Source organism: Chelon labrosus (assembly GCF_963514085.1).
Source record: "Chelon labrosus genome assembly, chromosome: 19".
NCBI classification, from domain to species: Eukaryota; Metazoa; Chordata; class Actinopteri; order Mugiliformes; family Mugilidae; genus Chelon; species Chelon labrosus.
In genome coordinates, this window is record NC_140352.1 from 11,822,694 (window position 1) to 11,837,985 (window position 15,292).

General features: G+C 42.9%; 1 protein-coding gene across 2 annotated transcripts; it reads left to right on the top strand.

Moving 5' to 3' along the window:
* Positions 1–295: 295 nt before the first annotated feature.
* plekhm1 (pleckstrin homology domain containing, family M (with RUN domain) member 1) lies at positions 296–13,476 on the top strand. 2 transcript variants are annotated; one of them, XM_084567733.1, is made up of 12 exons: positions 296–1,698; positions 2,472–2,561; positions 3,390–3,631; positions 3,867–4,535; positions 4,932–5,427; positions 6,288–6,435; positions 7,833–8,816; positions 8,995–9,140; positions 9,313–9,512; positions 9,676–9,739; positions 11,635–11,792; positions 12,372–13,476. In XM_084567733.1, the coding sequence occupies exons 2-12, from the start codon at positions 2,508–2,510 to the stop codon at positions 12,475–12,477; spliced, it is 3,267 nt and encodes a 1,088-aa protein (XP_084423859.1). In that variant the 5' UTR covers positions 296–1,698; positions 2,472–2,507; the 3' UTR covers positions 12,478–13,476. The 2 variants fall into 2 exon arrangements, with proteins under 2 accessions (XP_084423859.1, XP_084423860.1); XM_084567734.1 differs by having other exon boundaries at positions 297–1,698; positions 9,313–9,506.
* The last annotated feature ends 1,816 nt before the right edge of the window (positions 13,477–15,292 follow it).

Here is a 15,292-nt window from a genome sequence, read left to right on the forward strand (position 1 = left end):
TACTGGTCCCCTTCTTTTCAGTGTGCATTAATAGTGTTTGTTAAAATAAAATAATAATAATAATAATAATAATAATAAAATGATTTCTACTGATTGGAATTGCCTTTTCTCTTTAAGTACAGGGCCACCATTCATGATTAAAAAGCGTAACGGCGTACGTGAATGCAGCGTGTCCACATTCCGCCACACAGGTGGAAAATGAAAGTGGCTGCGGCCACGCGTAACGTGACACTGACGCTCCTCCGCACCACTTCATTTTCATGCAGCAGTGTGAAAATCACCGGCGTTTCTGAGGAATGTGCGCACGTATGGATGAAGAAAATGGTATTTTGGCATTTCGGGATCTCATCTAGGTTGGTATGTTATTCTTATGAAAACCTAATACCTAACCTAACCTGTCTAATTGTCCCAGGAGGATAGATTTAAGATTTCATGATGAAACGTAGGCGAGTTGTTCAGTTTTTTCTTTACAAAATGAAACATGTAAGACTCCAAACAACGATATTTCTAAGGATATATTTTGTTTTACATAATATTCTATATATATATATAATATATAATGTATAAATTGCAATTTCCAATCACGGTTAGATGAGGATTCACGCGTATAGCTGTGACATAATAATTTTCTTTCTGCGCAATTACGCAGTTTTTATTGTTTGCGCTTCACATTTCACTTTAACATATGCGATAACCACCTTCTCATACAGAATTTCTTGCAAAAGATGAACACAAGAAAACGCCCTTCATTAAAAACTTGAATAAGGAACTCATAAAAGCTGTATATAAGTAAAATAATACCAGCTCTGATGAACTATGGCAGTGTGTGATGGCTTAATATATTGGCTGTAAAACGGTTTCCAGCCTGTTAGATGCATAAAAAGTTGGCATTTTAAACAACCAATGGCTTATTAGTACTTAAAATAATACAATTCACTCGTGTTGGGGTTCTTTCTAATTTTAAATAAGTAGGGTGTGTGCCTAAAACTTTGTGGAGATGTGTCAACAACACCAGAGAGAACACGAAGTCCTCGCATGTCAACAGAAGCAACACAAAATGTGTGCTGCATTTACTGTCACTCGTAAACTAAAGCAACAGCTTTGCACCCACCGTTGCTTGTTGTTTCCGAACAGCCAGTATTTTGGCAATGTCTTCGCTCCTCATACTGTTTTATGATATGAAGTGTATATATTAGAGATTATATCTATGTTTGCCATTTTTATTTTTAAATAGATAAAATGACAACATCTGCCTTTAGCATAAGTATTTTTGTGTCTATTGTATGTATATGTTATATATGAACAGGTTACTGGTAAGTTTGTGATATAGCAAAAATAAAAAAAGTGTTAGTGTGTTAGCAGAGAGATAACTGAAATGTTTCATGCCCGTAAAATATCTTTTTATTTTGATAATCTCATTTGTACTGTATTTGCGGTGTAGCTTGAAGGCACCACCAAGTCTTCAAGTTCCCATGATGCATTTCTTCTCAGTTGGCTAGAGTCAGGCGAGCTTCTCGCTTCGGAGCTATTCTTGTGCTGTTTCTTTTCTTTCTTTTTTTAAGGCGTTATAAGGGAAGAAATGGACAACGACTGTATGGATTAACGTGCTCTTAACATGCAGTCACGGAGTTAATAATAATTTACAAAGGACACGCGGTTGTCTTTGGACCACAGGGACAAGTTAGCCAACCTGTTTCGGTAAGGAAGCTAGCTCTGTAATACACTTAGCTAGTTAGCGTTCGCTGCTAACACCACAGCCAGGCTTTAGCTAACTGTTTTGTGTTAATGCTACATAAATCTTTGTTTTTGTTTTTTTAATTGACGCTTACATATAAAGTGTTAACTTAATGTGAAGTAATGCAAAACTACTGGAGATATTAAAATGTTTAGAGTTAGGTGGTTTAAAATGTCACAACATGCAAACAAACTAATTGCTCTGGTTAATATGGTTAATATTTATCACGTCTGCTACCCACTGTTTGTTAATTGCATCTATTTATGGTAATAGCTTGTCACTCGGGGGCATTTAAAGCTATCTTATCTGGGTGTGATCCTGTCAGGCATTCTTGAGTGGCATGTACTGATTTTTTTTTTTTCTCATTGTTCTTATTTTCATTTGAGGAAGTTGGACGTGAAGCATTTGGTGCTACTTCCCTGCAGACAACCTCTTTAATCAGAGCCTCACATGACACAGTGGTCATTCACACAAGCCGTGAAATAGCTGCTATGTCACAGTGTGTAGTCTCGTGATGGAAAATGTAGTGGCATGCCGGTAGCGTGGAGCAAAGGAGGAAGAAACAAACAGTTCCTTTATTTTTCACATGTCTTCTGCTGGGGCTTACAGCTAAGGCTTGCCCTACCTGTCCGTCCGTCTCCTCTCAGCGGAGGCTTACTGCTGCGCGTGTGTGTGTGTGTGTGTGTGTCACATTTTGCATATCCCAAAAGAGGAGCTTTGTTTTTGTGTGTTTCAGCTTGCCATGCGGGAGTAGCCCTTCCCGGGAGGTGCCATGCTATCTACACAGACGCCAGATACGCCAGCTGAGGCCAAAAATGTCAAACAGGTAAAAGCACAAACTGTACTTTATGCGGGAATCTCTTGTTTCCCTTCTTGTTTCAGTTTTGCATGTCTTGTGGCGCCTCCGGTGAAGAGATTGACTTTACTTTGATAGGTTTTTGTAGTGTATGTCGTGTATATGTTGTAGATATACAGTCATTGACTTGCCTGCATGTTATTTACAGTTTCATTACAGCAGGAATCAGTCAGATGCTTTTAAAGAGGCAGATGCAGGGTTAAAGGCAAAAACAACGATATAAAAATGGCAAAGCATAAAATAATGAGAGCACAACATATTTATCTAATAATAATTGGAACATAGTTTACGCGTGATCGTACATTATGTAATAGTTTGGAGGGAAACTGCACGACATGCTGCTGAGCTGGTGTGACAAGGAGCTGGGAAATCAGCCATGGACTTGGCTCTGTAGATTTTTGCTGGCTGCAAAGGTCAAGTTTTGCCAAGTGAAGCAAAAGAAGGGTTCTTCAGTGGTCACTGAACTCTAAAAGTGTTGCGAAAGTATTAGATTTTACTCCGTGATAGTGGCTTGTGATGTGCTCATGTTCTCCTCGCATCAGCTGACAGTGACTGACATGTGACGGCAGGTAGTCAACAGCTGCATAACAGCGCGGCAGCTGACCTGGTTCTACTTTTTCCTCGTTGCATTCTTCACATTTGAAAATATGTCTTTTGTTTGTGTCGGTAAACACAGGAATTGTTTCCATCTTACCGACCGTCTCTTCGTCATAACCTCATTTACTGATCCCACTCCCAAAAAAAATGAGGAGGCTGATATTATTTCCTTCGTCCACACTTTGTTACGTTACGTCCTAGATCAAAGAGAGGTTGGCGCATTCGCTCAAGGCCTTGCAGAAGAAGTATGTAACGTCAGACACCGAGGTCACCAGTGATGACGGTGACGCCAACCTCCTCTGCTCTGCCCTGGAGGCCATCTTCATACATGGCATCAAGAGCAAGTACATTCGCTCAGAGGCTGGAGGACGGAATAGGAAAGGAGACCGAGGACCGCTCCCTCAGCCTTTTTTCTGGAGCCTCCTCAAGACTGTAACCCACCGGTAAGTCAGAACTAAGATAGCGTTAACGACAAAAGGACATTATTAAAGCTGAAACAGTCAGAGAAGGCCAACAAAGAACAAGTTATCTAGCAACTACTGCAGTAATCATTAGTCAATTAAATTATTTTGAGCCAAATGCCAAACATTGACAGTCCCACAAATAAACAAAAAAATTTGAGTTATTATTCTGTGACAACTTAGTCTTAAGTGTCATAACAGTCTGTTAAATTCCCAGTGATGTGATCACCGAGCTGGAGAAGATCAGCTTTGTCGGGACGGACGTGGGTCGCTGCCGAGCATGGCTACGACTGGCCCTCAACCACGGCCTCCTGGAGTGCTACCTCACGTCGCTGTTCCGGGAAGACTCCAAGCTGCACTCTTATTATCAGCCCAGTGCCTTGCTCCTGAACTCAGAGGAACGAGAGGTTCTGCTCAGCTACCTCCAGGGTCTGGCCTCGCTCACATTCAGCCTTTCCTACAAGTCGGCCGTCCTCAACGAGTGGACCACCACCCCCCTGGCTCTTGCTGGACTCTGCCCCTTGTCCCAACTCGAAACACTCGACCTGCCCATCAACGGCGGAGATCATCCCAACTCGAAGCCCGTATGTAAGGAGTTGTGGGACACGGGGTCTCAGTCGTCGGGGTCATCCGATGCATTGGATGTGCAGAGAGGGTGTCCAGTGTTGCTGGGCAGGGGGTCGAGTGTACAAGGGGGTAGGACTGCTCTTCACTCGTCTAACTTAAGCCTGGACACCACGGGCTCCTCTCAGCTCTCCTCCAGCCTGAGCTCTGATAGCCTTCTGCAGGGGCAGGACCCCCGCAGCCCGACAACAGAGCAGTGGTCTTCATGTGACCTGGAAGCGCCCATTAATGTCAGCATCAGCACCAAGAGACATCAGAAAGAGTAGGTGTCCCTTCTCGATGTATCTTTGATCGTGCCAGAGCACAAGAGGAAATGAGAGTTGAAGGTTAACACTGCTCATCTGTAAGCATACCAGAAATAACACTTACTGTATCACACTAAAAAGTCAGTGTGAACACATAGACACTGTAGTTTACTTCAACGTAATCCACTCGCTAGATCTTCACATGTATATAATCAATGCAAAAAAGTTGTTCCCATAAAATACAAGTACTCCTGTTTTAGAAATGTTTGCCTAACTTTTTTTTAAAGTCATTATTAAGAGTCTTGACAGTAATAGCGGCTTATTCTTGTAACTAAAAATGCCCGCACTTAACAGAAATAGCAGAAGTAGACAATAATATGTCTCTATGTCTCTATGTCTCTCTGTCTCTGCAGTGTGCTGGCTGATTTCCGGGAGAGTGGACACTGCAGTCAGGACTCCATGCGCGAAGACTCGTTTGTCTCCAGCACGGGCCCCGATCAGTTCTCGGAAAATGCCGTTTTCAGTGGCTCGGACAGCGAGACGCAGGGTCCTCCTACGCCATCCCAAGAGCCTGTGGACCAACCTCTAACTTCTGACCTGTCTGATTCAGAAGCTCCAGCAGCGTCCCTTGATCTGCCGTCATTTGACGAGAACCAAGATATCCAGTGTCCCCCTGTGGTCTGCAATAATGCCTCCTCTGAGTTACACTCAGACACAGATGTGCTCCCATCAGTCAGTGAGCCTGTGGCGGAAGCAGATGTTACCAGGGCTCAGAAGAGCAGCGATTCTGTCCAGGAAGAGAAGCCTATGGACAGCTTAGTGAAGGACAGCTCTGAATCTTCAGTGCATCAAGCCCCGCGTCGCTCTGCTAGCGTCCTAAGCAGGAAGTACTCTACAGATTCAATCTCAGTAAGTTTGTGCCAGAAAATGTAAAGTTATCCTAGTCTACCTTCTCCTCTCAGCTCATTTAATACATATATAAATTCTGAAATAGTGTTGTGACATTCAGACTATCTTAGCAAGTGCTTATCAGTTGAAGCCGGTGATATGAATCTACAAACTGACGGCTGACACTTCTCAGAGAGTGTGTGGTGGCTGTGATGAGCTACAGATTAAATTTGAGCTGATGGGCGATGAAGTAACCCCAAAGAGCGCTTGAGCAACACTTCCACTGCGACTTTCAGGCTCAGTGGATCTGATCACGCCGGTCACGTTTTTTTTTTATTTTTTATTTCTTATTTTTATCCTGGATAGTTCATGTGGAAATTCTGCATTGCTGTTTGGGTATTCCCACTCAGGAAATGACTAGTCGCGCGTTTGACTCTAAATCCTAGAAGTCGGCACAAGCTTTTTATTCATTCATGGGAAAATGTGACTTCTGGCTGTTTAACCTGCTCGTAGAGGTCACGTTGAAAAATGTTCCGTGCAACTTAAAAGGACTGTCAGAACAACAGTTACCGGATGTATCTGGAGGGAAAATGCTCCTCTGGTAGGAAGTTGTGGGATAAAATAAAGCACAGAAAGTTGCCCTCCTCGGTTACCACACATTAACCCTGTGTTCCGCGTGATTTCCAAACAGCTGCAGGATATGTCATAACATTTTCCCCATGTAAAGGAGTTATACTGTTGTTGCAAAACAACGGAGAGTCTGTTGAAGTTACTCAAGATAGAGAGATAGGTTTCTGGTTACGGTCACTTGACCTTTATTGTGACTGACCCCAAAAGACACGACCTAATAGCAACCACTGTTTGTTTGTTTGTTTTTGCAGCACTCACATTCTTGGATCTCAGACGATGACATCTACAGGCCTAATCTGGAGGAGGTGCTAGACAGTGAGGAGCTGTCTCCGTTTGTTGACCCAGATGAGCTCAAGGACACTCAGTCGCCTCCCAGCGTCGTTCACCGGAGACAAATAGGTAACCTGCGCTGTTTTTACCGCTTAAAAAACAAACAAACAAACAAACAAACAGTTCAAGTGATTACATGCACTCTAAATAAAATGATCTGATAAGATGTAAGTGTTTACATGCAGCAAAACATCAAGACTGGAGCTGTTTTGACATGTGCAAAGTGGTTCTGCCTGCTGTTGATTATCAAATCTGCTGGATATACACACTGATCAGACTTAACATTACAACCACCTTCCTAATATTGTGTAGGTCTCCCTTGTGCCTCCTAAACGGTTGTGACTCATCAGAGAATGGACATGGGCCTTCTGAGGGTGTCCTGTGGTGTCTGGAAACACAATGTTGTTAGTGGGGGCCTATGGGTTGAGGGGAGGGGCCTCTGTGGAGCATCCCACAGATACTTGATCAGTTTGGGATCTAGGGAATTTGGAGGCTGCTGGGGATGGCTGCTGTCATCAAGTAGTGTCATTGCTATGGGGTGGGGGTTGCCTGGTCTGGTCTAGGTGGGTGCTACATGTCTAAGTAACATCCACATGAATGAATGCCAGGTCCAAAAGTTTCCCAGCAGAACATTGACATAGTTGTACACACTGATTGGTTCATTTTTAAAGGTTTGTTAGAAGTGATTCATTAAAATATTTATGTGTTTGACTTAAACAAACACCACACCCTGAAGCATGACGGCGGCAGCATCATGCAGTGGGGGTTCACACCCTAGACACCTTGTAAAGGTAGAGGGTAAAATAAATGCCGGTCAGTCTGATTCAGACTGCGAGACACGTCCGACTAAACTGTGGAATGAGACACACCTCAAACTGAGTCATTCAGGTAATTTCCATCAGGTGTAAAATGATAAAACTTCTGCTGTTTCATCGCGTCTAAGGTGTGACCGTGTTTGCACTGAAATATGATGACGTTGCATTTCTTTTCGAGACCTCACCTGAGTGAGAGGTAGAGAAAAGGGAAGTGAGATGCAGAAAGGAGGAAGATAAATATTTAATTAGAGACTTTTATTGTGAATTATTATTACAGGGGGAAGTTCTTGGACTATGGACCATTTGTTATCATAGGCAGTATTCCAGGAACAGTCACAAGCTTTATTATTTAATCGTTTCTCTAGTTTCGCTTTGTCTATTCAGGCAGTATTTAGTGGACAATGTGCGATTGTGAAAATGATTACTGCAGTTTTATGGAACTAAATATTAAATTAATTGTGTGCATTGCTTCCGCCATCTTCTGTGGCTTCTCCTAGGTTCTTCTCCCCTAATGTTTGTTTGTTAACTTTATGGTGGAATTGTTTTACCCAGTTTAGACGACATAAAATTATTCTATTAAAGTGTAAATAAACTAAAGATCCTCTTGTATAATTTCTTTCTCACTTCCCATTTTCTGTGTCTGTTCATCAGGGCTGTCCAACCCCTTCCGAGGCCTTCTGAAGCTCGGTCACCTGGAACGACGAGGAGCAGTGGGAATGTGGCGCGACTACTACTGCGAGCTGTCGCCCTTTGAGTTCCGGCTTTACGTGAATGCGGAGGAGCGGACGTGTAGTGACAACTGCTCCCTGATGCGATGCGAAGACGCTCGGGTCACCTCACCCGAGGGCCGCTTCGAGCTGGCTTTTTCTGGGAAGCGGCTCTTCCTCCGAGCAGCCAATCGAGACGAAGCTGAGGACTGGGTGGACCGGATAGTAGAGGCAGTCAACAAATGCCGGCCGGCGTCTCATGCTGACGAGCAGTGGGAGGAGTTGCAGTCGCAAAGTGAGAATGGCGTGGATGAACGCACAACTTCATCTCCTTCCTCCGCCCCCTCCAGCCCTGAGCGAGGCTTACCTTCCTCTGAACCTGGCACCTGTGGAGGGCAGGAGACTCCTCCTCCTCCACAGCAGCAGGAATTGAACTGGACTCGGACTTCTGATTTGGAAACGGATGCCATCAAAGAAGCGGTTTTGTACTTCTCCACAGATCCCGAGACTCGTACATGGACACCGCTGGTTTTCTCCCTCTCCTTGGAGGCCATGAAAGGGTTTCAGGTCAAAGATGGAAGGAAGCTGTTGCGTCAAACCCACCCCATTGAGGAAATACGAGATGTGGTTCCTGACGTATCCCTGGGAGGGCCGGCCTTTTTTAGACTCCTGACTGTCAAGGAGACGCTCAGACTCCGGGCAGAGAACGCAGACGAGGCTCGCTCCTGGAGGGTTTTGATCAGGGGAGCTCTGGACTCCTACCTGGAGAGCGGGGAGGATAGCATGTCTGAGGAACCGGCTTCGGGAGTGAACGGAAATCTTTACAGGCTGGTGCAGCACAGACTAAAAGAAGATGGAGTGCTTCTTGCTCATCTTTGTAAAGTTCCTTCGGAGAAAGGGCTGGACACTCAGAACTTCAAATGTGCAGGTAAAACTGAGATGTTTAAGGATGAGTTGACGTATGAACTGTGGGCGGTTTTGGTTGATGTAATACAAATTGTCCATTAATGGGAGACACTCCTGGCTAATGTTTTAACACAGACCTGTTTATGAGCGGACGTGAATCTGAATCTGAATCTGAGGCATGTTTATGGCATCATTCACAGGCTGTTCTCAGCAGATTGGCCCATCCCATGGCAGAGCCAGGTTATGTGGGTTCACAGGCCAGTACTACTGTGACTTCTGCCACAGCGGGGAGACGTCTATCATCCCCTCGCGCATGGTGCACAACTGGGACCTCACGCAACGAGAGGTAGGCACACCGCATCTGTTAATTAAGTCTTAGGTGGCGTCAACTGAACACCTTAAGAACTAGTCAGTGAGAGACCGTCCTTGTACAACAGCTTCATGCTCTGGTTTCACCTTCAGTATCACTCACCGTCTTGGCAAACATGTCATGCTCATGAGATTTTTCCCCTTTCCAGGTGTCTAAGAAAGTCCTGCGGCTGCTGGCTCAGATCGAACAGGAGCCTCTGCTGAACCTGGAGCAGCTGAACCCAGAGTTGGTGAAGCACGCCGATTCCATGGCTCAGGCCCACAACCTGCGGCAGAGGCTGCGTCTGGTGGGCGACTACCTGCTCACCTGCCGCAGCGGAGCCTGCAAGACACTCCAAGCCAGGTTTGTGTGTGTTGTGTTTAACAGAGTGTTTCTTTAATAACTCCTTTAAGGTTATACAACGACCTCTGTGAAACAGGTATTAAATTACAATGTATGCTGTAAAAACTATCGATCTTAATTTGATTTAGGCTTCTGTTAATTTTACTGTGTTTTTATTTTCTCTCTCTAGAATGGGGCAGCGAACGTACTTGTTGGAGTCGAGCCACCTGTACAGTGTCTTGGACCTACGACAGGTATCCTCCTGGCTCTTTAAGTATGATAAAAATAATGTTTCGAACGGTTAAAATTAGCTTTTTCACTCCCCTCGTTCAAAACTCTGAAACTCGTGACTGGATAAAAAGTCAGGATCCTGGATGTGGGGTCCATTGCCTCTTAGTCTGTTCCTGACATTTTGTGAAAGTACACTCCAATCACATGTCATATTTATTAATATACAGGTACAGATTCACAAAACTGACCTGAGAGAAATGCCGGAAACAAAAGCAGACTGTGACGTTGCCTGTGTCTGGATCATAAACACTATAAATATGGGCAACGTGTCGCCACTTCCTTCCGTTGACCAAACTGACGCTATTTTCCCGAGGTATACGGGCAGTGCCACCTTGCGACTTTGGATGACCCGACCACACTTCCGCTAGACTCACTCCTTCTTTCATTTGATTAACACTACGCTCTGCTCTGCCTGCACCAGTTACGAGGAAAGACATCCTTGAAAAAAATATATTTGACGTGTATTTTAGTGTTTTAGTTTGACCCACGTCCCATCCACTATCATGGAGGAGGCGGAGCTTATGACCTATAGAGAGCCGAAGTCCCGCCCCTTCCGATTGCCTCCATGGGACCTATCTTTCGAAAAAATATGAATGGCAGTCTATGGCGAAAGATAAATTATTTTCTGGTCCCGATCGACTTGTGCCTTGGATTATACATATGTTGTTTTTCAGAATAAAAAATGATTTTACATGTCAAGAATGTCACAGTTTGTCGCAAGATAGTTAAGTAAAACGCTATGGAAAATACGTAATTAAACGAACTACAAGTCCCGCATGCTGGCGCGTACAGAACCGACCAAAACTCCCTTCGTGTAACTACAGCTCTCGACATGACCCGATTTATAATGATTTTCACCTCGTTTGATGCTTCTGCCTTCGTCCTGGAAGAGGACGGTAAAGCTCAACAAGGAGACAGACATAGTTCTCTAGTGACGTACATTGTTCGAGACGAGAGATGTAGTTCACTAAGCGATCTCATACAAAACCTAATGTTGTTCAGCTTATTTACGTCAAATAATTTATCTCTTGACGTGAAAAATTATCTTTTAAATTCACACACATCTTATGTGAAATTCATGCCACAATTCGAACGGGACCAAAAAATAATTATGATCTCTCCATTAACTCCCGTTCATATTTTTTCGAAAGATAGGTCCCATGGACCGGAAGTAGAAGGGCGGGACTTCGGCTCTCTATACTGCAGCCAGACACCAGGGGGAGCTCTACTTGATTTGGCTTCACTTTTGATGCACAGTTCCAAGTTCATCTTTATACAGTCTATGGTCTGGACCAAAAAGTGACATTTGAACACACTGTGTAGTTACAGCTAACAGCCAGCTGGTAAATACATTCAGCACCTGGGTGACTGGAAATAACTCTTCCTACCAGCAGGTGGCAGTAGTCTGTATTCCTTTTTTTTTTTAGAAGGGAAGAGCCTTGACACTTAGTTTCAGACTTACAAAACTATCTTTGATTAGCTAATTTATCTTCAAGCCTTCAAAACATTATGATGGCATGACAGTATTAATCTCAATAGACCACAATGACGCATGTCCATTTTGCAACTACCATAGGAAGCTCTTAGGATAGGAAGCCCTTTGCATGTGTGTGTCCGGGGGCTCTCATCACCATCATCATCAATGCTTATTCTGTGGTTTATTTACCGCAGAGACCGCTTTAAATAAAGAGTGTGTCACTGAAAACTAAAGCTTTGATATATTTATTAAAAGTGTCACTCCTCTTGTTAGCTTTTAATCTTTTGAAACATTATTTCAGTTTCGAATTGTGGCACATTATCAACCCCATACATCGGTCAGCAGCCACGTCTTAATATGTTGTTGTTGTTTTTTTTCTAGATAGCCGAGGGCCAATACATCACCTACCTTATCACGCTGTTCCACGACGCCTCCAACCACGTGTCCCGCTGCGACCTGTGCACGCAGCGTGGCTTCCTCTGCCAGATGTGCCACTCTGACGACATCATCTTCCCCTTCCAGTTCGACAGCACCACCAGGTATCATATCCCCGAGGAGACACTCTCATGTCTGCGTCTCCTCTTTCCCCGCCTCGTTTGATTCTCACGAACACTTGACTTGATGTTTTGTTCATGAAATACCTTTGGGCTTTAAAAATGAGGTCAGGCCTGTTGAGCCTTTGCCACCACCTTTACCAGTTTGTCTCGGTCAAGTGTAAATACGCGACAAGTAAATAAGCCTGCTTCAGGGTGGGGATACTTTCAGTTTTGGTTTGACATTGTCTTTTGTACCCTTGAAACAACAAGCTCTTTTGTTTGAAGTCATTTTTTGTTAATCTATGGGAGATTATAAGTGTCAAAAGAATCTGTCTCCCTCCTTTTTTAAGTATGTATTTACAGCTTCTTACTTAAATAAAATGTGTATTTAAGGAGTTTTTTTTACTTTTTTTACTTTAATTAGTATTAAATTAACATATTTGTTGGCATTTGAATCACGTCGCTACAAAATCAGCCTCTCCTTGTAAGCTATGTCAATGAAACACGGACATTTACATCTAAATTGCCTTTACATTGACTTTTATACATGTTTTAAAGCTTATTTTTTTGCCTCCCATTCAGGTGTAAAGATTGCAAAGCTGTGTTTCACCTGTCCTGCAAATCTGCCGAGCGCTCCTGTCCACGCTGCGAGCGCATGAAGAAATACATGGAGAGGGACCTGCAGTAGAAGTAGAACATGAAGTAGAACAATCAAACAATTCACATGAAGTAACCTCAAGTGCAATTATGATTCACCTGCCCAGACTGACTTTAAATGAAGGAAATAGGGAGTCAGAAGATCAGCAGTGCTACAGTAGCGAAGACCCTCAGAGGCCGATTGAATGACGTAACGCAGCCAGCTTTAATACCTCTGTGACTTCCAATTCAACCACGGCATCAAAAGAAGGGCAGGACGTCGCTGAAGGTTGCCGCACACTTTATTTTTTATTATTTTACATCGTTGATTTTTTACTTTGTCATGTAACCACCACGTTTACGAAAAATGCTCCGCAGTACGTTCAGGCTTGTCGCCTTTGACAGACGTGAGCTCTGCACATGCAAAACAATGAAGCGCAGCACTTGAAGCACTCTCTTTAACGGACTTTAATCGTGCCTTCTTTTTAATTTAAGCTTTACACTGTTTTTTCTCTGAACGCATTACATTGTCATAAACCAGAAAATGAACGTACATGTTAATTCAAAGACTTCGGGGAATGTTTCTCTTTGTACATTAACCTTTTTTTTCTTTTTCTAAAAAAAAAAAAAAAAAAAAAGTCTTCACACCGGCATTAATGAAGCTGCTCGTGCGGTGAAATAATAAATATGTGGCTGAAAAATAAATTGCAAATGAAGATTTATGGTGGAGGGGAGTTACTGGATGAAGTCAAAACATATACTGCATATTTGCACTTATTTATCGATGACTGTTAAAGAGATATTTCAGCTGTAGCTGTAATATCCTCGACATGTTTACCCCAAAAAGAAGAAGAGTTTCTAACATTTTATCTCCTCTAACCATTGAAACAAATAAAAATAATTAGAAGTCTACCTATCCGGTTCATTTTTTTTTTAATGGATGCAGAACATATCACATGCAGAATACTGCAGTACTGTTATTCCTGTTGGTATTTATTTCGTCCCATTATGTATGATGTATAAATGGGCATATTGAAATAAATGTCCCTGTGTTACTCTCTTCTCTCTTTTATTTAAGACCTGAATTTATTTGAATTTATGGATGTGACGTGGACTATGATATTTCTTCAGAGATTTTAAATGTTACGTGGACACTAAATGAAACGATCTGATCAGTCACACCGATCAGCCACAACATTAAAACCACCGACAGGAGAGAAGTGAAGTGAATCACGTTGACCATCTGGTGACAATACAATGTTCTGCTGGGAAACTTTTGGACCTGGCATTCGTGTGGATGTTACTCAGACATGTATCACCCACCTAGCCCAGACCAGACCAGGCACCCCCACCCCATAGCAATGACACTCCTTGATGTCAGCAGCCATCCCCAGCAGGATGCAGCCTGACACAGACACAAAAATGGTTTAGGAACAACTCAAAAAAACATGAAGAACAGCACAAGGTGTTGACCTGGCCTCCAAATTCACTACATCCCAAACTGATCAAGTATCTGTGGGATGATCCACAGAGGGCCCATTAACAACATCCTGTTGCCAGACACCACAGGACACCCTCAGGAGGTCCATGTCCATTCTGGAATGAGTCATGACTGTTTTGGAGGCACAAGGGAGACCTACACAATATTAGGAGGGTGGTCATAATGTTATGCCTGATCGGATATATGTGTTTACATGCCACAAAACATCAATCATGATAGAAGCATTTTAGACAAAGTGGCTCAGCTGCTGTGGTCCATTGAATCTGGCAGAAATCTAACAGAAGAATGATTGTTTCAATGCCAACTTCATGATTGTTGATTCAATAGTAGAAGACGTCCTAGATGGTTTTTAACCTTGTTACCCACGTCAGTTCCTGCTCTCGAACACATCATTGAATTACAGGATGTTTTGCATTTTTTTTCCGTCTGTCCTGGCCCACATGAGGCAAACATGCTCAGAAATAATGGATTATTCCATCCATCAGATCAAGCGTTTACCTGGTTGTTAGGAGTTGATACTTTCCTATTAAACAGATTATCAAAGGTTAACTCCACCCCGCTCAATCTGAAAGAATTATTCTTTCTGATCTGATCAGTCTGTTCAGAGTGAGGTGGTTACATGAGGCATTTTTATTCTGATTATCAGAGGGATACTAAAGTCCAGCCTGTCCCCCGGTGTCTGCTGCAAAACAAACACACAAGTAATAAAATTAACCTTTAGCTGCTTCAGTTTCCGGATTGTTGAGGACGTTGGCTCAGGATCAAAACAAGGACTGCCTCTGAAGAGGACTTGTTTCTTCCAGGAAGGAAATGTTGATCTGCAAACACTTAATTAGTTTAACTCAGGCACTGCTGCATGTTAGATTTTACTTGCGCAGAAATCAGCAGAGTTAAGGAATTAAGATATTGCACCGTGTGGTGTAAGGTACAAATTTAAGTGTTTATTTGACAAAACTAACAAGGAGGAGTTAATAAATGCAATAAATAAATAAATAAATAAATAAAATGAAGCTAAGAGGAATGATGGCTTAAATATTGATAAAATGTGAATTTTTCAAACTTAAAAAAAGGGGAAAAATGCCAGAAGTTGAAAAACAGCAGTTTTAAAAGACACCCGCAGCTGCAGCTAATTGCGCATGCTCAGTACCCGTCTCAGCTAAATGAAATCCCCCCATCATCGTTTATGTAATTGGTTTCACCTGTTTAAGTTCAACTCGGCTGATACTATGAAGCAAACTATCATAATATTAAGTTATTTTTATTTATTTTTTTAGATGTTGGGGTTGTATTAGAAAGTAAAGAACAAATAAATGATAATAAATACGACTTTAAGCTCTTAAATGAGCGGGTTTACCTCCCACCCACC